The sequence below is a fragment of the Amblyraja radiata genome, chromosome 26 (assembly GCF_010909765.2).
Source record: "Amblyraja radiata isolate CabotCenter1 chromosome 26, sAmbRad1.1.pri, whole genome shotgun sequence".
NCBI classification, from domain to species: Eukaryota; Metazoa; Chordata; class Chondrichthyes; order Rajiformes; family Rajidae; genus Amblyraja; species Amblyraja radiata.
The window spans coordinates 7940190-7961430 of NC_045981.1; the positions used below are offsets into that span (position 1 = coordinate 7940190).

The window sequence follows — 21241 nt, forward strand, 5'->3', positions numbered from 1 at the left end:
CCGTCCCTTTTCATCTGTGCATGAATTGCCTCATACTGTGTTTTGTATTGAATTCTGTCTTTACTTTGTGTACTAGTCATGTCTCTACTATTTATTTCATTCCCCTTACATGTTTTTCCTCTACCTGCTCAATTTTTGTAAGGTGTCCTTGAGACTCTTGAAAGGCGCCCATAAATAAAATGTATTATTATTATTATTATTATAAGGGTCTCGACCCGAAACGTCACCCATTCCTTCTCTTCAAAGATGCTGCCTGTCCCGCTGAGCTTTTTGTGTCTACCCTTTTCTCTCTCCCCAGGCGCTACCTGACCTGCTGACTATATTTAGAATTTTCTGTTTTTATTTCTGCACCAATCATTTGAATTGAATCAAGTTACCTTCATGGTTTCTAAGTAATCAAAATCACAAATAACATTTGGTTTGAATTTAAAAGGACCAGTACTTTACTCTGTTTGAGGAAGAACTGCTGATGCGGGAAAAATCGAAGGTAGAATAAATTGCTGGAGAAACTGGCAGCATCTGTGGAGAGAAGGTATAGGCGACGTTTCGGGTCGAGAAGTTTCTTCAGACTGATGTCGGAGGGGGGGTGGGGGAGTAAAGAAAAAGTACTTTATTCTGAATAACTGAATCAATAGTATTCCATGTGTAGTTCAGTATGATTATTTGACATTAAGTTATCCTAGATTAAAATCTCTGAGATTCACATTCACATACTAAAAGCAGATTTCTAAACCAGCAAGCAAAGTAAAGCAGGCTTGAATGAGTGAGATAGCATCCTTCATCTACTGAGATAACCAGTACGAAATGAAGAGCATGACATGAAATAAATATCTGTGGAGCAAAACCTTTTCTCAACAGCTATGTTTAAGAAAGAACTGCAGATGCTGGAAACATCGAGGGTAGACAAAAATGCTGGAGAAACTCAGCGGGTGAGGCAGCATCTATGGAGCGAAGGAATAGGTGACATTTCAGGTTGAGACCCGTCTGAAGAAGGATCTCGACCCGAAACGTCACCTATTCCTTCGTTCCATAGATGCTGCCTCACCCGCTGAGTTTCTCCCGCATTTTTGTCTACCTTCTCAATAGCTATAATATTTTAAAAGTTAAACGTTCGATTGTTCCACACCAATATGAGCAAAGACAATTACAGGAAACTGGGAGAGCAAGCCAATAGCTGCTGTAAATCTGGTTCTCTCTCCACACAGGCTGCCTGATCATCTGAGTACTCTCAGCATTTTCTGCTCTTGTTTCAGATTCTTAGCATGCAATATTTTTTTACATTTTAAAAACAATATTAACAATGCTGAAACTCAAGCAACATTCAACCATTGCCAGGAATAAACAACTTGCAAGTAACTCAGTTCAATACTGACACAAAGTGTTGGAGTAACTCAGCGGGTCAGGCAGCATCAATGGAGAATATGGATAGATGACGTTTCGGGTCGGGATCCTACTTCAGACCTTGTTTCTCAGTTCAACAATGCTTGTCACTACCACCTTAAGCAATTTCCCCTCTATAATTCCCCTCTACATTCTTCGTAACTAAATATGCCTTGACATCGTCTCGGAATTCTTCAAACACGCTAAACAAATTGAGATCATCCTTTGTCACCCACTTAAGTACTAGAGCACAACTGAATAATCAAATAGACACTATAAATATTGGATTTCTGAATTATTTCCCCTCACCATTCAATTCCTGGGTGCAAACATAAGCAACCTTGATTTCTCTTGAACAAATTCTTACTGGAATTAAACAGTAGAGTATTTTAATAGGATTAAATGAAATCATATTAGGTAATGAACAATATTTTTTTCTAATCGCGAGGCATAACCAAAGCCAAAGCTACAGGCAATTGCATGCTCTACCTGGAAACCGCACAATTCCTTTACATCAGCTCCGCTGACTTCACTCAGCCAGAAAAGGTACGAGGTGTAATCCCCGGCTGGAGTCCGTTCACAGAGGGAATGGAATAAAGAGATTCCTCTTAATAAATTTCAAAAAATTTTCCCCTCCAAGTAATTTACTGGTGATTTCTGGGAGGCTTGTTCCAAATGAAATGTCTTCACACCATGTTCCCTTTCAAAGATTGCTTTTCCACACAACAATTTAATTTGTTTAACAGTTCACTATACTTCACTCAACTATACCTAGCACAATATTCCACTGAATACACCTCAAAATCTCGTAATTTCTCCAACACCGTATCTCTGCTTTCAACTCTTGCCCACAGATACTGAAGCAGGGTCGTTTTGGAGGAGGGTTGGTAAGAAAGATGACTTTGGAGATGTTCAACGCTTTCAAAAATGTCTATTTATAAACGTCAAATGCCAGCAGCCTATTGCACCATATTGGACCGGAATGGCCAGATCCAATACTTAAATGAAGAAAGCAGCATTTTTTTTAACAATAATTCCACTTATGTGCTGTAATGATATTTAAAATAAAGACATGGTTCTTTGAAAAATTGTGTTCCTTAAAATGCTGAATAAAAATCAGTTGCATGCAAAAAAAATCAATTGGGGATAGCTATCACGGGAAAAAGCGTGCGGAACGGAAGACTCCGCAAGCTTCACGTCTCTCTGCCCATGCAAAGCAATCGCTCAGCACAGCTCCAATAACGCCCTGGGTTTTATCCTTTTGTTGAAATCTGTTGCATGCCCATATTCTACATCGAACGATCGAAGGTCACAAAATGAAGGCTGCATTATTTTTATTCTTCTCAAATGAACTATCATTTGAAATATTAAGATAGCGTGACAAGCAAAGTAGGTGCCTTCACGAAGAAATGAACAGGCACCATTTTAGGTGCGCCAACTCATTCTTGCTGATCTAAACAAAGCAACCTTATTGTCCACATTTTGGGGCGTTGAATGACTAAAACCTATTTTTATAGCTTTTCTGTGGTAATAGATTCAATGATTATGGGAATATTCAAATATTTTCGGTTGCTTTTGACACATTCATTTCTCCTTCTTTGACTCGCATTCTTGAAATAAATGTCCTTCGAATATCGACCCAAAATCTTAATATTATTATTATTTTTTATAATGTCAGTTTTCTCGTACATGCTGGTGATGCATCAGGCATCAGGTTTCATCTCACCCCATTCCCTTAATCTTTCTGCTGTGGTTTCAAACAGGCCTCTTTCCTTCCTACTGATAGAGTTTGGGTTTACAGCTCAAAAACACAACGCATTTGAAAGTTTTTTTTAAAAAAAAGCTCAGAACTAATCTAAATCATTTTCCATGCTGACAATGCACATTTCATCGGCAGGTTTGATGATTCAAATGTGTCCACAGCTGGGGGTTATTCTGTCAAGTGGCTTCCAACAGTGATTGTTAAGTTCAAGGATTGAGAGCAAAAAAACAACAACAAAAAAACCTCTAGGGGGAGAGCAGAGTGTCTAAACCTCACAGACAGGACATCCAGTAGTGCGAAAATGAGGGATTTTGGGGAGGGAGTGGTGGGAATAAAAATGATGTGAGGCTTCCCACCGTGCAAAATAAAAATAAACCATAAAACGCGAACATTTGACTTACACGCATCACAAAGACCGAAAGCGAATCTCAGTTTACCGAAGAAATTTGAAGTAATGGAACCGTGACTCCAGGTGAAAGTGAAAAGCCAAATTGTGTCGCATCAGGGGACATTTTAAAGCCGGCAACCTGCCGTTTCTGCAGATTAAGCTTTATTTATCTATATCTGGCAATAGAAGACTTGTACGCGAAGGGCCCCTCACTAAATCGCTGATTGAGCATACAATTCCAACGCTCCCAAAAATCGTATGGTATCTCTTGCAAACATTCAAATTAAGATTTGTGTTTATTTAGCAAAATAAATAAAAATAAACCATGTCAGCCATTTTCACCTGCGAATCTCGCTTCTTCCATTCCTGGGTCTGGTTTTCATGCTCCACTATGGCGGCGCGAAGCTGTTTCTCCAAGTTATCTATCTCACGTTCGTGCTCTCGGACCAGGCTGTCTTTTTCCGCGTTGTGTTGCTGGAATAGGTGCGTCTTCTCCTGTTCATGCTCCAGCTTCAATTCGACTATCTGATTGGATGAGGAAGAGCACTGTTCATCAATACCACATCACTGTTACCATGACAACAATTCTTCTGCTGCATTTTTCCTCCTCCTAATTCCTCTTAAATCGATCGATGTGGCAAAAATTTTCTTTTCTTATCCCCAATGCAAAACAAAATTTCTACGTCATTGTGCCCAGACCCTTCTGTAGGTGTTAAAGCTCAATTGAATCTGTTCATTGTACACTGGGTACTCAATGCCGCCACCCTCCCAGCCCACTGTTACAAATCAAACAGAGAAACAATAAATCCATCAATGTCTTACAGAAGTCACCATTACATTTATATCAATATATTTGTGCTTTTCTTCGTTATACGAATAACCGGCCCAACAACTTAAAACTGTAAAACCTAGCCTTTACTATGTGAACCATAAGATGCCGATTTCTGCAGCTATTCAAATCAGAAATGACGTTTCAATGAAAAGACGCACAAAGGTTTTTTTTCCCCTTAAATCTGTACAGAATGGAATTCGGATTTTGTTTTTGTGGAAAAATCAGCAGGTTACGGGATTCTACAGTTCCAATTCCATGCAGGCAAAATCAACCAATTTACAGTCGTTTTTACATGAAAGCCGAAGCATTATCTCGCTGTCAGCTACGTGATTCTGAAATAAACAGACTTACGTGTTCAGCAGGACGCCTGCTGTGCTGGTGGCTCGCTATGATTACACATAAAGCAGTCTATTCCCCAATATTCTGTTCTCAGTCCCTACCAAGCTGGATACTGTGACCTTGGCCAATCCTCAGCTCTTCTCAGTAGGTTTGAATGGTAGTATGAAACCGAGGCCTAGTCTCTACTGCTGTGATACTAATCCTCCCAGACTGTGCACAATGGCACCCTACCTGGCCTTCTGACTATAGGCAGCTAGGCTGGCTTTGAAGCAGGTGATGAATAGGGGCCTGCAGGATGCCAGATTTCCAGCAAATGCCAGGCCACACAGCTGCTAGGAGCAGTCACTTGCATTTTTCTTCAGTTTTGGTTGATTTTCGTCGAGATGGCGTTCGGACCAAAAGATTTAAGCACAGACATTCTCTTGTCTAACAGCTGATGGCTAGATCAGTTTCAAATGCTACTACATGCGCAGGGCATTCTAAGAGCACTTAACCCTTAGGCAACTTTCAAACTGAAACCAATTAATAAATTCCACTCCAAGGCCACCTCGATTCCCGTTTTCTTTACACATTTAACCAAAAACTCCCAGTCTTGACAATGGTACTGCTTCGCCTCCCTCCCCTCTGCACGCAAACAATAAAGTCAAGATTTGCTGTTTTACCGCGACTTTACAAGTGTATCCCTACATTACACACCGCATTGTGGAGCCCTACTCTAATATTCATCACTTTCGTTTTCATTGCCCTTAACTGAACTGATACAATACTGGTTATATTCACAATTCAGTTCCACGTATTTCAATTATTTATTATTTCAAAAAGGAAAAGTGCTTAAAAAATTAACCAGGGAATAAGCCCCCAGTACAAGACAAAGGGAAAAGCAACAGCTCCGAATGTTTTGAGATACGTATTTTTGCTTTTGTCAGTGAAGGGGGGTGAGTGCTGTAATTTTAAAGCCAAACTGCCTCCCAGTTTACAACAATGCGGATACACTTGAAGGGAATTAACAGCTACCGTTAATTAATAATACATCAATTTCTAATTTATATTCTGCTGTGTAAAATTGCATCTCATCCTCTTCCTTCTTCTCCCTGTTCGCAGCCTCCTCCCCTCCTCATCTCACATTCACACCGTGCATTAAAACAGGGCGAGCCAAGAACTCTTGTTCCATTTTCTTCAGCTGTCATGATGCACAGAATGTTTCTCCTTGCTGGCTTCCTCAGTAAAGTGGATTGCCTCTATTTCGCTGCTTTGAGCAGTGTAATGATTTGCCTGGACACACGGGTAATGATCTGCACTTCTTTATTATAACAAACACATATTACTTTCTTCCTTTCATCCTACGTCAGGCGTTTTCCTTATTTGGCAGCAAGATGGTGGCTGCCATCTTTTGTCCCCTCAAGTCCGACCAAATGCAGTTCCCGGCCCCTCTACAACACTGTTCATGTGAATCCTAATATTCTTGATTCCCAACAATGCTGGCATAATGAGTGCAAGTAAAGGAAATGTGACACAACCTAAATCATGACTGCTTTGCACTGAACTTTAATGAAGCAAAATTATTCAAAGCACTTGCTGAAACTACAGGCAATCAATGTTTCCATAAATGTAAAAACACATCTGATTATATATACCTGTTGTTCATATCGCTGCTTGAGTTCCTCCAACTGCCAAGAGAATTCTTTTGATTGCTTCTCTCGGACAGATTTTGATCTACTCAGATCTGCCTCAACCTTCTCCATCTAAAAAATGCAAAAAAGGAATTTTTGATTTGACACTGTAGTCATAGAGACAAAAATCTATAACTATTTCACCACACCAAATAGAGATTTCACAAAGTGAATCCAGGATAGAATTAAATTGTGATTATATTTGAGAAGCTGTTTGTGCTTTGTGTTTAAACAAAGTCAAGAAATATCCTTGTGATAACATCAGAAGGAGTTTTTAAAAAATCACAAATTTTAAAAGGAACAAAGTTTAAAAAAATTGATGACAAAGTAAATCAGTCAAATCAAGATCAGAAGCAAACTTCAAATACATTTGCCATTTTCCTTTGCATAAAGGCCTCCTCCAGTTACAGATTCTGTCCCCAAGCCATCAGCAGACTGATCTGAGCAATATGAATTATAGAGTGAAAACTGAAACCTTCAAAGCAGCTAGTTAACCCATTATGGAGTTTGTAATCGATGGTTCCAAAACCGTGTGCCTGGGTTAAAAACATACTCGTCGTCATCACGTATTATATCTAGAATGAATGCCCACTCATACTGGCACTGGAAACAGGTCACAGGTTTTGAAGATGTCAACACATTTTCTTATTCTCGATCTGAAGAATCTATAGAATACTTTTATCCTGAGAATGAGGCTTTAAATGGTTAAATGTCTGTTCCATCACAGTTATTGACCTCCATACCATCGAGGGGATGTACAGGAAGCCCTGCCTCAAGTAGGCAGCTGATATTATCAAAGACTACACCACCCTGGCCTGCTCTCATCTCGCTGCTACCATTGGAAAAAAGGCCCAGGAGCCTGAAAACTGTGACCTCCAGGTTCAAGGACAGCTTCTTCCCATCAACCATCAGGCTCTTGAACCACACTGCACAACCCTGATCACAACCAACCTCAGCTCCGAACTATGGACTTTGTACAAGGTTACAGTATGGATTTTACCTTGCACTATTATGGGCTGGCTACCTAATATATTATTCCTTATTGTATATTTAATTGTTGTATTGTGGGGTTAATGTGTCTGTTAAAGCAGTAGCAAGTAAACATGGCCTTGGTCTGATCCCTGTACATATGACAATTAAACAATCTTGACTCTTGACATATACTCAACTCATATTGATTTCAGCAGTGTACAAAGTGCTTAAACATACTTGGAAAGGCAGAATGTTGATTGGGAAGCAGCAAGGTTTTGTGTTCCATAAGACTAATCTATGGAAATACAAGAGACTCCAGATGTTGGAATTTGGAGCAAAAAGCAAAATGTTGGAGGAACTCAACAGGTCAGCAGCATCTGAGGAGGCAAAGGGATGATCAATGTCACAGGTCGAGACCCTGAGAGGAGGGAGAAGAAGAGGTGAGAGGAAGTGGTATCAGTTGATAGAGGTCCTTGGGAATGATTCATCGCTTTGCCTAGTGGGCTGGAACAGTTGAAGAGGGACATCACCAATCCCTTATGGCTCCCAACAATGTCATTAAGAATGGGAACATTCTTCTCTCACAGACCAGTTGATGGAGTGGTTTCGTTATGGAGTGAAACAACTGATGACCTCAAGGAAACCAATGCAAATAGTAATAAAAAGTAAATAACACTCAGTGCACACTTAACCAATTACACTTCAAAAACAAAACATTATTTAACTATATAAAGACGTTCCTGGCACAATTTCTCATCAGTGTTAGGAAGGTTTACTGCATTCACTCTTCTCCCCCTCACATTGAAGTCCATTTCACCAGATCTCCATTACAACACCAATACAAGTTCCTTGAGCCAGTTTAGTGAGTAAGTTAGTGAACAGTTACAATCAGCTTAGAGGGGTGATTGAGTTTGATATCACGACTACTCCTTCTCTTTGCAAAGGTAACCCTGCTAAATATCAATCATAGCACTGCCCATCACTCCACTGCAACCTACAAATGCCTCCTTTTAGTTCTTAATTGGGCTTGAGGGTTTTGGCATTCCACAAGGAATTGGCAGGAACGGGGTACTGATTTGGGATGATCAGCCATGATCACATTGAATGGCGGTGCTGACTCGAAGGGCCGAATGGCCTACTCCTGCACCTATTGTCTATTGTCTAAGTCATATATGAATATATAGGAAAAGGCACACAAGGAACAGTAGATGTTGGTTTGGTTTACAAAGAGACACAAAGTGCTGGAATAACTCAGTGGGTGTAAACCTGCAAAAGTCTAAACTTTGTCACAATGATGTAAGCTGTGAGAGCCAAAGATGACAAGAATTTGTAAGTTTGCCATTGATCGTTAATGGTCTCTCAACATTATTACCTCTGATAAATGTTTATATTAGTACAAACTTAAATAATTCTATATGCCATGGAATTTCTAGCTTTTCACTGTCCTAGAAGCTCAAACTACTACCTGTATCAATGCTCGGAGAAAGGCCGTTTCAGTAAAGGAAAAAAAGGGAAATCAACCTTCTTCTGTTTAAGATTAAGATAAGCCACTGCCAACCAGTAATTGTAATAAATATCATAAACAAGTGTAAATAAAAGTACAGACTATCAGCATTAGTTTAAAGAAGCATTATCAGATTGCAGGCATCGATTTCACTGGTGGAACCTAGAGGGGTAACGAAGAATTGGCAGGTGGCATCTATGTGCTATGAGAACAGAGCACAGAGTGAATGAACATTCACTACAGCATCAGTTTGTGGTACAGGAGACCATTCAAAATAAAAAAGAATGGAGAAATGGGAACAACAGAGTATAGTTCAGAGGATAGAAACTGTTCCATGTAACTGCAAGCTGTGTGGCCTGCCTGGCGCCTTAGTTTTAGGACCTCACCTTGAGGCTTGAGAGGAACGTCAACGGGAGGCAAAAGTTCTAGTTCACATGGTCCATGTGGAATCCAACACATAGACAGAACAAGGAAGTACGCCTGCTAAAGGAATGGGCGTATGAGCTCAAATTGAAAAGTACAACTACAGGGGCAACAAAAACGCTGGAGAAACTTAGATGCTGCCTCACCCGCTGCGTTTCTCCAGCATTTTTTGTCTACCTTCGATTTTCCAACATCTGCAGTTCCTTCTTAAACTACAAGGGCAATATTCTTTGGATTACTACCTGAGCCCTATTCAAATTGACATTGGCAGGGTTCTGAATGCATGAAATCAAGAGATATGGGACTAGTGATGGATGATGGTGCTGAGGCAGAAGATCAGCTATAATCTTAATGAATGACGAAGCTGGATCAAAGAGCCAGATGCCAATTTGTGCTGTTATTTCTTATGATCGTTTGTCTTATGTTTTTATCAGGATGTTGAGGAACCAATAAGGAAACAGGGTATATTAGATCTTCTGCAGTTATAAATGTGCAATGCATGTACCGATAATCAGGTATGTAAAGAAATTTAGGGGGCACTGACAATAATATGACTGATCATTATATAAACATTGAAATTGACTCCACCCAATCTGAGACATTTGCCTAAAAAACAAGTAGAGTAAACTATGAAGACATGAGGTGTGGGCTGGCTCTGATAAATGGAGAAGCTACAGTAAAACGAATGACGGTAAAGACGCAATGGCTGACAGTTAAAGAATTCATACCTAATTTATGAATAAAATGTATCCTTTTGGAGTTTAAAAAAAACCCCCAACAGGAAAAGAGGTCCAGCTGTGACTATTACGAGAAGTTAAACATTGTACTAGATCAAAGGAAAAGATGAATAATGATGCCAAGAAAAGCAATTAGCCTGTGAATTGGGAACCTGTATGAATTCAGCAGAGGATGCAGGCACTGGTAAAGAAAGGGAAAGTATAACACAAGTCGTCTGGCAAGAAACATAAAACCAAACGGTTGTGATAGAGAAGCGGAGTTGTACAGCGGAGAAACAGGTATTTTGGTCACCCCATCCACAATGACCTTTTTTGCCCATCTGCACTAATTCCATTTACGTCTTGAACCTTCTGCACTTTGCCTAATTAAATGCCTTTCTAAGTGATTCTTAAATGTCGTGATTCCATCTGATTCCATCACCTCATTGATGAGTGAGTTCTAGATATCAACCACTCGCAATGTAAAGCATACTTTTCCTTCAAATCCCCTTTAAAACTCCTTTCTTTACCTTAAACCTATGTGCCCTTGTTTCGGACACTCCTGCTGTGGGAAGAGCATTCTGACTATCTACCGCATCTATGCCTCCCATACAGTATATATATTTTATATATCTCCAGCAGGTCACATTCAACCTCCTTCATTCCAGCCCAAACAAATCCAATCCCTCTGATTAATTTAAATCCTCTAATCCAGTCAACACCCTGGTCAACTCTCTCTAGTGCAAACACCTCTTGCCACTGAAATGCTTGTAGTGTTATACTGTGACACAGCACAGAATCAGGCTCATCAGCCCATCATGTCAACCTTTTGGTCTATCTACATGAATCTTTTTAGCCAGTATTAGGACCATATCCCCAATGCCTTGCCGATTCAAGTGTCTGTCTAAATGCCTCTGAAACGTAGTAACAATATTTATTTGATGCAGAATTTCAACCTGAAAAGTGGACATTCCTCTTTTGCCAGCACAGATGTTCGTTGAGCTGAGTTCCTCCAGTACTTTTTTGTTTTGGTTTAGATTCCATACTACTATTCCTTGGCAAATTTGCTCTGATGCACAACCACATTAATGTTAGACAAAAGTGCTGGAGAAACTCAGCGGGTGCAGCGGCATCTATGGAGCGAAGGAAATAGGCAAAGTTTCGGCCCGAAACGTTAACCACATTGATGTTCCCCTGTGAGTCCCTACCTCACTGCTCGATCTCTATTGCTTCTGCTCATCTTCAATAGTGTCAAAATTTGGTGGCAGCACCTCCACCTGAAACATCGGCACGTCCCTTTTCCTCCCGCAGATGCTGTTGCTTGACCTGGTGAGATCTTCCAGCAGTATAGTTCTTGCTCCACATTCTAGCATCTGCAGTCTCTCGTTTCCCTGTAATCTAACCCAGCTGGCAGCCAGTGTGGGTCGTGAGCCTGATGAAGGGAGTACTCAGGGGTGTGTAAACATGTTCAATGAATAACATGGCAGATGGAATATAATGTGGAAAAATGAGGTCATCCAGTTTGGAAGGAAAAGTATTTTGTAAATAGTGAGAGATGGGAAGGAGTTGTTCTTTTCTATTCTTTATTTGCATCTGGTGTTACTGGCAAGGCCAGCATTTATTGCCCATCCTTAATTGCCCCTGAGATGGAGGTGCCGAGGGGCTTTTGTGAACTGCTGCAGTCCTTCTGATGAGGATACTCCCACAGCGCTCTGGCTAGGGAGTTCAGGGATTGCAATATCAATGAAGGGACCAGAGAGATATTTCCACGTTAGGGTGATACGCAACGCAGGGGGGGAGCCTGCAGACCTTGGTGTTTTCATACACCTGATGCTCTTGTTCCACATGGTAGTACAGGCTGTAGGTTTGGGAACTATCAGTGTTGGGTGAATAACTGTTGATGGAACACAGTGTGACGGGGTGCCAATCAAGTGGGCTGTTTGTCCTGGATGGCGGATGCCCTTCTTGAGAGTTGTTGCAACTGCGTTGATCCAGGCAAGCGGAAAGTATTTCATTATGTTACCCACCTGTGGGTTGTAGATGGTGGAATGGCATTCGGGTGCCAGAATCACAGCAATATATTCTGCCATTGATCTGTTCTTGTAGCCATGGTGATTAGTCCAGTGAGTTTCCAGTCAATGGTGATGCCTCAAATGTTGATGGTGGAGTCCCTCAACGATGGAAATGCCATTGAATGCTAAAGATTAAGCGCCTTGAGTATTAGAAAGGCGCTATATAAATCCCATCCATTATTATTATTATTAAAGATAGGCAGTGAGAATCTCTTTTGTTGGAAAGACTAGGAAGTCCTTGTCTACAAATTGTGCTAATTTAATATACAGGTTCAGCAAACTATTTGAGAAAAAGATCCATAAAAGTAATTCAGGTAAATAGTATTTCGATGTTTGCTGTAAGACGATTTGAGTATATGACTGTAAATATTTAGGTTTTCAGTGAGACTGCAAAACACATCTCGCTACCTATAAATGGATATGCTTGCGATGAAAATAGTGCAGTGAAGATTCAACAGACCTTATCCCTTGGATGGTGGGTTTGTCCAAAAAGAGGAAATTAAGCAGTATGGACTGTTTGGATGAATGAGAGGTGATTTCATTGAAATTATACAAAACTCACGCAGGGATAGACTCCTGACACCAATATCTATACACGGGATTGGAGTACCAAAATAAAATGGTCAGCCATAGGGACATAGAGTCACGCAGCACGGAAACAGGTCCTTCAGCCCAACCTGTCCACGCCAACTAAGATGTCCCACCTAAGTTAATCCCAATTGCCCGCATTTGGGCCATATACTCCTAAACCTTTCTATCTGAGTGCCTTTTAAATGTTGTTATCGTACCTGCATCAAATACCTCCCCTGGTAGCTCATTATATATACCCGCCAGCCTCTGTGTGAAAAAGTTGCCCCTCAGGTTTCTATCAAATCTTTTCCCTCTCACCTTCAACCTGTGTCCTCTGGTTCTTGAGTCCTCTACCCTGGTGTAAGACTGTGCATTCACCCTATCAATTTCCCTAATGGTTTTACACAACTCTAAGCCTCCTGCACTCTAAGGAATAAAGTTCTAGTTTGCCAAATCTCTACCTACACCTCAGGCCCTTGAGTCCTGGCAACATCATTTGCCATTCAATACTGCTGCTTTTACTAAATTCCTTTATAATTGAAAGCTTGGTACTCTGCAAATCTCTTTAGATGTCATCTAAACATTTGAAAATAGCCGAATAAAATAAATCAATAATCTGCAGCACCTTGAAGTGCCCCACCTGATGCTAAATCAGCCCACCGTTTCTCAATTTCCACTAAAAAGTCAAAATGAAAAACACAAGCTGGTGATCTGTGCACAAACTCAACTGTTGATGTCTCTCATCTTGAGAATCCCAAACCTTTGTGATTCACAAAAGTGAATGTTTTCCAAAAAGAATCTTTCTGATTTGCTTTTCTTATTGTTTTTTTCATTTATAAGTTCACCAGATGGCGCTGTATTGTGTACTGGGAAAGAACATGTTAATAGTTACTGTACACGCTGCCAAGGATCATTGGAATCAGAATGTCTTCTCTAAACAAGCTCGCTCCATTAATTGAATACTCACGTTATCACAATGCACTTTAATCACTAATATATTTTAAACCAATTCTCAGTCAACTCCAAGCACACACCATGATGACACGAGAACTGGTGACAAGTGTGACTATTAACTATCAAATAGATTTATTTGCTGAAAGTTACTGTGTTGAACTACATAGCTCTCCTCACTTCAAAGCATGTCATTTGGAAGCAATCTATTCTTATGCATCAGTGCTGGGATCAATTAGTAACAGTGGAAAACTAAATTCCTTACAAGAGTGTTTCCTGATTTGTAGTAAAAAAATGTTTTTCCTTGGCAAAATGAACTTGTCCTGAGGAACCAACGGAGCTGCAAAGATCATGCAACCCACACTTCCAGAGTAATTACACGGTCAACTTTCAGTGTGATTTCAGGATGAGTATGAGGTCCAGCCAAATAAAAAAAACAGCCTGGAAATACCATGTTTCTCAGGCTGCAGATCTCAAGTCATCCGTAGCAGCTATATCATTCTTCAGATTCCTAAACTTAAAGAAAAAGCAACGTGTAACACAAAGAGAAAGCTCCTGTGGACTAATTCAGCTCTTCGGTTCTGCTCTTCCATCTGAAGAGGATTTAAAAAGGGAGGAGTATGTGAATTTTTATCAAACCCCAGGATTGGAAAATTCTTTATGACCAATGATATATTTTTTAAGTGGTTGCTATTTTATTGGAACAGCTAACTGGCATGCTCACAAACAGAAACAGGATAATTATTTATTTTGAAGGTGAGGACAGCACAGTGGCTCAGCTGGTAGAGCTGCTGCCTCACAGCGCCAGAGACCTGGGTTTGATTCTGAACTCGGGTGCTGGCTGTGTGGAGTTTACATGTCTCCCTGTGACTGCGTGAGTTTCCTATGGGTGCTCGGGTTTCCTCCCACTTCATTAATACGTGCGGATTGGTGGGTTAATTGTCTCCAATGTGTAGGGTGGAAGCAGAAGTGGGAGACACAGAGCTAGGATGAATGGGCCGAAGGGCTTGTTTCCATGCTGTATCTCAAAACTAAACTACATTAGTTGCCAGATAATTGATTTGGACATTGGGGAACTCTCTTTATTTTTTTCTTCGGGCATATGGGACCTTTCTCAGTTTTTTTTCTGTCTAACGCCTTATTGAAAAACCAGTAGCTCTGAGAGCATAACATTCCCTCAGCACTGCACCGGAGTATCAACCTAAAATGACACGGTTTACACTTGTTAAACGCAGGAGATGCAGGTAGGGGAATGACTTTAAAAAGATCAAATGATAAATGAGCTCTGGGATGGATTTGCTTTAGTCACAGTTAATGTTCAATGCAGGCATTGATGCATTGAACAACTTTTTGGAGATTTCTCACCTGGGCTTTCATCCATTTCTGAGCTCTACCTTTTCATTTTTATAAAACTGTATTGATGTAACAGTAAAAAAAAAGATTAAGGGTCCTTCCACGGACAGTAGTTCTGTAAGATCAATGGTCGCTTAAATTGCTTTTTATCTACACAGCTTTGAAACCACCTCTGGCCAATTACGAAGGAAGGATAACAAAGTGGTGATGTCTTTACCAAAGTCACTCTGAACTAGCCGCTGAAATGACTATTCCTCTAACTTTCCTTGCTTAAATGCAGCGCTAAGCCTGGATCCCTTGCTGATGGAGTGGAGCTGTTGATTCCATTTCTTCCTGTCACTGTGCTCACCTGCTCATCCTGTGGGCAAAGCAATTCTGCAAACTCATCGTTGAATTGATGTCCATTATCGTTCTGATATTATAACAACACAATGCCAGCATCTGGCTTTTTTTATTTCTTCACTTCCGAATATGTAAAAAAATCAAACTAATGGTGTACATAACACAATGTCTGAAATTCAGGTTATCAAACATTGTTACTAGGGAAACATGACAGTAACATTGAAAGAAAAGGAGGGAGTTGGAAATGCTGAGTCCTTTGTTTTGGATCAGTCTACAGCTTCCCTCTGGCCTGCTTACAGCAAAATACCAACTCTCCACTTTCCCCAATTCCTCTGATCTGGCCACACAGAAGATGCACCTTATCAAGTCGACTTGTCGAACCACTCAACTGTCCCTTTGCTGATCCTTGAAATCATCCAGAATAGAAAGCTCTTGGCACGTGTTATTATGGATGATTTCATGAATATTCCGGCTTTAGTGGAATCTCTGCTGATCGGTGACTTTACCCATCCTCCTACCATTTATACATCCTTCTGTGCCTGAACAGCTGAGGTTGAACTGTAGCCGTTATCATCAATTATACATCAGCCTCTCCTTAACTTTTCTGACATGGTCTCTTCTTTAAATACTTGACCTATTACAACCCTTCATTTTTCATGTGGGCCAACGTTCGCTCTATATGCTCCACCCAAACCTGGCGGAGTTTCATGTTTAAATGTCTTTACTCTTTTCTATCCTCAGGCTTTATGTGGAATAAATCCTTATTCTTAAGTGATTTTTACCTTAATTGCATCTTAACTTCCTTTTTGAGTTCTGTTCTCTCATGTTCTTCCTTATATTCTTCTATTATCTAAACAGCCTACCCAAACGCATAGCACCGCTTTGACCTCTGCTGCTGCCATTAGTAAGAGCATTAGTAAGAGCATTAATTAATTCCCGACTCGAAACATCACCCATCAATGTTCCCCAAAGATGCTGCCTGACCCGATGAGTTACTCCAGCACTTTGTGTCCTACAGTGGACTTCAACACCGCAGCAGTTGGCACACAACTGGCTTACCTATTTATTTTCAGGTTCTCTTTCTCCCCAGCCAACCTTCATACTCACATTCTACAGAAAATACAAAGTGCTCATGGACTTCATTGTAACTTAGATTGAGATCATTCATTCAGTTGTCTTTGCTGAAATCCCACCTCCTCTCTTAAGCCTCAGTTTCATTCACCTGTACTGTAAACCTTGAAGCTGCAATCTTCTCATGGCCCTCCCTTCTCCTTGCACACACACACACACACACACACACACACACACACACACACACACACACACACACACACACACACACACACACACACACACACACACACACACACACACACACACACACACACACACACAGTAGCTTCTGTTCAACTAATGCCTCAAGTTAATTTGAGGAAGGACATTCTTGCTATTGAGGGAGTGCAGCGTAGGTTTACAAGGTTAATTCCCGGGATGGCGGGACTGTCATATGCTGAGAGAATGCAGCGGCTGGGCTTGTACACTCTGGAGTTTAGAAGCATGAGAGGGGATCTTATTGAAACGTATAAGATTGTTAAGGGTACTCCTGCACCTATTGTCTATTGTCTATAAGTTCAAAATTCCAATCGTGGGATTTTCAGACATTTTTATTTGCTCCCCTTCTGCCTCTCCTCAGCCTCCCGTTCCACCTGTGAGCCCAACACTTCCTCCAGACATCCCTTTGCTCCTAATGTTGGTCCGTTGCACATTTTCCCATGGGCTCTCTGAGTTGATTTCAATTGATGGCATGGTTCTCGAGTTTAATGACATAGATACATGAATGCTTTATTGTCGCTGATAAAATACGTGGCAGTCCCATCAACGTTTGAAGAAAGGAAGATAGGTTAATAAAGTCCAACCGATATTCCAGCCTAAATGCAACATACAATGATCTTTTCCCAGTGGGAACACCCACCAGGCTCTGTACTTCTAGTGTCATTCTCCACAAATCCATGTGCATCCGGTCAAGTGTGGGAGAAAATTGAATTTATAAAATACATTGCATCATTATGGTTAAAATCTTTGAACCAATAATATATGCATTATTGCCAAAAACACAGAGAGGAATTCCTAGAAGCAGCCAGCTTGAGCCTGGAGCACAGAGAATAAAATGTGCTGTTGCCATGGTTATGACAGAGGCATGTTTGAGTTTCAAAGCTGAAGATTTTGCTGGCCATACAGCAATGATCTGCTTCATATTAATGAAGCACATGTTTACTGTTGGTCCAAGCTCAATATACATCGATTGGGCACGAATGCACACTTAAAATAACACTGCAGAAGGAAGACAAATGGATTGAAGACATGTGGACCTCTGATACTCAATCCCCAAGTACAAACTTCTTTTTTTATTAACAGCTTCAAGGCTTGTGCCAGCCAGTTTTCTCCCTCAGGAGACTTGGAGAGCTTATCTCACAGGAACACCTTTATATGTACTTAGTGTAGAGAGGTACTGCCGCTGGGAAATAGTTAATCTCACTCTGTTTTTTATTGCCAGCATTCATGCTTCATATACTTGAGGGCTAACGTTAAGAAGAACAAGATAGTGCCTCAGATGGAAGGGATGAAGATGAGCTCTCCATTCCAGTTTGTCACTGACCTCAGCTATTGAGAGGTGTTCATTGGAGGCCATCTGTGAGTGCAGTGCAGGAGGGAGGTAATTAAAGAACCAAGTTGCGTTCAATCCCAACACTGGGTCCACAGCCAGAATCATTCCTGACATTTTAGCCAGCAGGACCAGATTGAACTGTTTGGTTATATTTGAAGCAATTCAAGCCTTTGTCCACCCATCTGCCTATCAACCGCTCCCCTCTCACCTGTATCCACCTTTCATTTGCTAGGCTTTGTCCTGCTCCCATCTCTCTTCCAACTGTAACCCCCCCCCCACCACAACCACAATCAACTTGAACAAGGGGTACCAACCCAAAAAGTTGCCTATCCATGTCCTCCAAAGATGTTGCCTGACTCACTGAGGTTTCTCCAGCACTCTGTGCTTTTTTTTAAATGTAAACCAGCATCTGCGGTTCTTTGTATCTCAGGTTTGATGTTCATTTCTGTCTTCAATTAATAAAAAAAATAGTGCTAGTTAACGGAGCAAACTTGCACTAGTCAGACACAGGATGACACAGAACTATTCTGGATGGAGGGAAGAATTCTCACCTGCTGCTTCATTTCAGAGTAGACCTTCTCGGAATTCAGCTCAACCTGCCTCTTGAATTCCTCCAGAGCTGCATCTGCCCTCTGGGCTTGCATCCTCTGCAAATCGCTCACCCGAATCAGCTGATCTTCTTTCTCACTATAACAATACAAATGTTTTGTTACTACACTACACAAATGGAATTTTAGTTTAACAAATTAAAACCGTCATTAAATCTATTCAAATATTCAAAACACTTTTGCACCAGATTCACGCTGTGGTCAGATCATCTCTAGTTATTTTTAGCTTTTTTCTTAGTTACAGCGTGGAAACAGGCCTTTCGGCCCACGAATCCACGCTGACCAGCAATCACTCATACCCTAGTTCAATCCTACACACTAGGGGCAATTTACAGAAGCCAATTAACCTATAAACCTGCACGTCTTTGGGATGTGGGTGGAAACCGGAGCACCCGGAGAAAGCCGACGCGATCCCAGGGAGTATGTATAAACTCCGTTCAGACAACACCCATTGTCAGGATCAAATTTCTAGAGTTCCTGCCCTTCAGATTCTGCAATGTACCCAAGTCCCTTCTGTGCTTTCTGATGGTTGTTGAAGATCACCATGGCATTATTTGAAAAAGAGCTGAGCGCTTCTCTGGCCAATGAATCCCTCACTCAATGGCCAAAGCAGAATAGCTGGTTATTACCCCTGTTGTTTTAGGCACTGTGTGTGCAAATCGGGTGGAGTATTCCCCTAATTATATGCTGGATACACGCAGCAGATCAGCCAGCATCCATGGAGAAAGAAATAGAGTTAACATTTCAAATTGAACATGAAGGGACTTTTCACCTGAAACATCAACTCAGATGCCTCCTGACATGCTGAGTACCTCCAGCATTTCCTGGGGTTATTTCAGACTTTTGACTAATTCACAGTGTTTTCCTACACCTTCACTGGGTGTGAGACTTCTCGAGATTCTCTAAGATCACATATGCCAACAAAAATACGTTGTGTTTTCAATATCCTAGCTATTTCGTTCAAGTCCTTTGATTAAACATTAGGCTTTGAATAAATAAGTGTTCCGATTTGTCCATTGGTAGTGTTAATCAGAGGACAGACAATAAAAGCAAGCGATAACATTCTTCCATTCTTTACTGACCCATCGTATTTTGCACCCAGAAATATAATAATTTGTAAAAAATATAAATAGACATATAGACATATCGTGTCTGAAGAAGGGTCTCGGCCCGAAACGTCGCCTATTTCCTTCGCTCCATAGATGCTGCCTCACCTGCTGAGTTTCTCCAGCATTTTTGTCTACCGTCTAAAATTTATATCGTGCTTTAGCTCATCCTACGATAACTTCTTAATGCAAAAACTGTCTGGGTTTGGAACTTATAAAATCAATAACCTCCCACCAGCTGCCATGTCCTTGGGTGGGCACGAAACAAATCTGAGTCAAGAGAACGGCTTTTACAAAGATCCAGAAATAAATATATCTAGTGTTTAAGACGGAACTGCAGATGCTGGAAAATCGAAGGTAGACAAAAGTGCTGGAGAAACTCAGCGGTTGCAGCAGCATGTATGGAGCGAAGGAATAGGAAATCCTTCGCTCCGTAGATGCTGCTGCACCTGCTGAGTTTCTCCAGCACTTTTGTCTACAATAAATTTATCTATTTGTGCTTAAATGAATCAAAAGAACTTAGTACTTGCTACCCAGTATCAATTTCAAAGTAGAATTCTGTCGCCCGATCTGGATTCTGCAAACACATTCACCAATAATATGCCTTTACACTAGTCATACACCTGTGACTTCAATCTGGCAGTCATTGTACAAGACCAGGGCAAACATTTTCAAATAAATATCTCACCTACTTAAAAATTAAACTAGCTCGTTTAACTACAGAGAAGTGGGAAGGAGCGTGCAGGAAGGAACTGCAGATGCTGGTTTACACCGAAGATAGACACAAAATGCTGGAGTAACTCAGCGGGACAGGCAGCATCTCTGGTTAGAAGGAATGGGTGACGTTTCGGGTCGAGGCCCTTCTTCCGACTTTGAACCGCCGGAACAATTAAATTATTACTTTAAATGCAACAATACAACAATTAAAAATACAATAAATCACCAGTTATTCTAGGTCTCATTATCTAATCTTCTTTCTGACCAAATCAGCAGTGCAGCAGTCTCTGGCTGTCCTCATGTTAAATGATGCAAGTTTATTGATATTAGAATTGAAGGCATGTCTGCAGGCTTGTAGTCTGTGATTTTTCAGTCATTCATAGGGAAAGAGTCATGCAGCACGGAAACAGACCCTTCGGCCAAACCTGCCCATGCTGACCAAGATACCCCAACTGCACGGGTCCCACCTGCCTGTTTTTGGCCCATATCCCTCTGAACCTTTCTTATCCATGTACCTGTCCAAATGTCTTTCAAATGATCATATGGTACCTGCTTCAACTACCTCCGTGTTGGAAAGAACTGCAGATGCTGGTTTAAATCGAAGGTAGACACAAAATGCTGGAGTAACTCAGTGGAACAGGCAGCATCTCTGGAGAGAAGGAATGGGTGACGCTTTGGGTCTAGACCCTTCTTCAGACTTAACCCATTCTTTCTCTCCAGAGGTGCTGCCTGTGTCGTTGAGTTACTCCAGCATTTTGTGTCACCCATTCCTTCTCTCCAGAGGGGCTGCCTGTCCCGCTGAGTTACACCAGTATTTTGTGTCTACCTTCAACTACCTCCTGACAGCTCATCCATGTTCCCAGAACCATCT

The 21241-nt window shown here is 41.1% G+C and overlaps 1 protein-coding gene across 6 annotated transcripts in view; it reads right to left on the reverse strand.

The window, feature by feature from the left end:
• cep112 (centrosomal protein 112) overlaps positions 1-21241 on the reverse strand; it is a 320895-nt gene that overhangs the window by 124704 nt on the left and 174950 nt on the right. For 5 of the 6 annotated variants that reach the window (XM_033044127.1, XM_033044128.1, XM_033044131.1 and 2 more), the window contains 3 exons: positions 18491-18626; positions 6336-6443; positions 3873-4055 (listed from right to left, as the gene is read on the reverse strand). In XM_033044127.1, the coding sequence (XP_032900018.1) occupies positions 3873-4055; positions 6336-6443; positions 18491-18626 (427 nt within the window). The remainder of the gene's footprint in view (positions 1-3872; positions 4056-6335; positions 6444-18490; positions 18627-21241) is intronic. The other variant, XM_033044129.1, reaches the window with a different exon arrangement.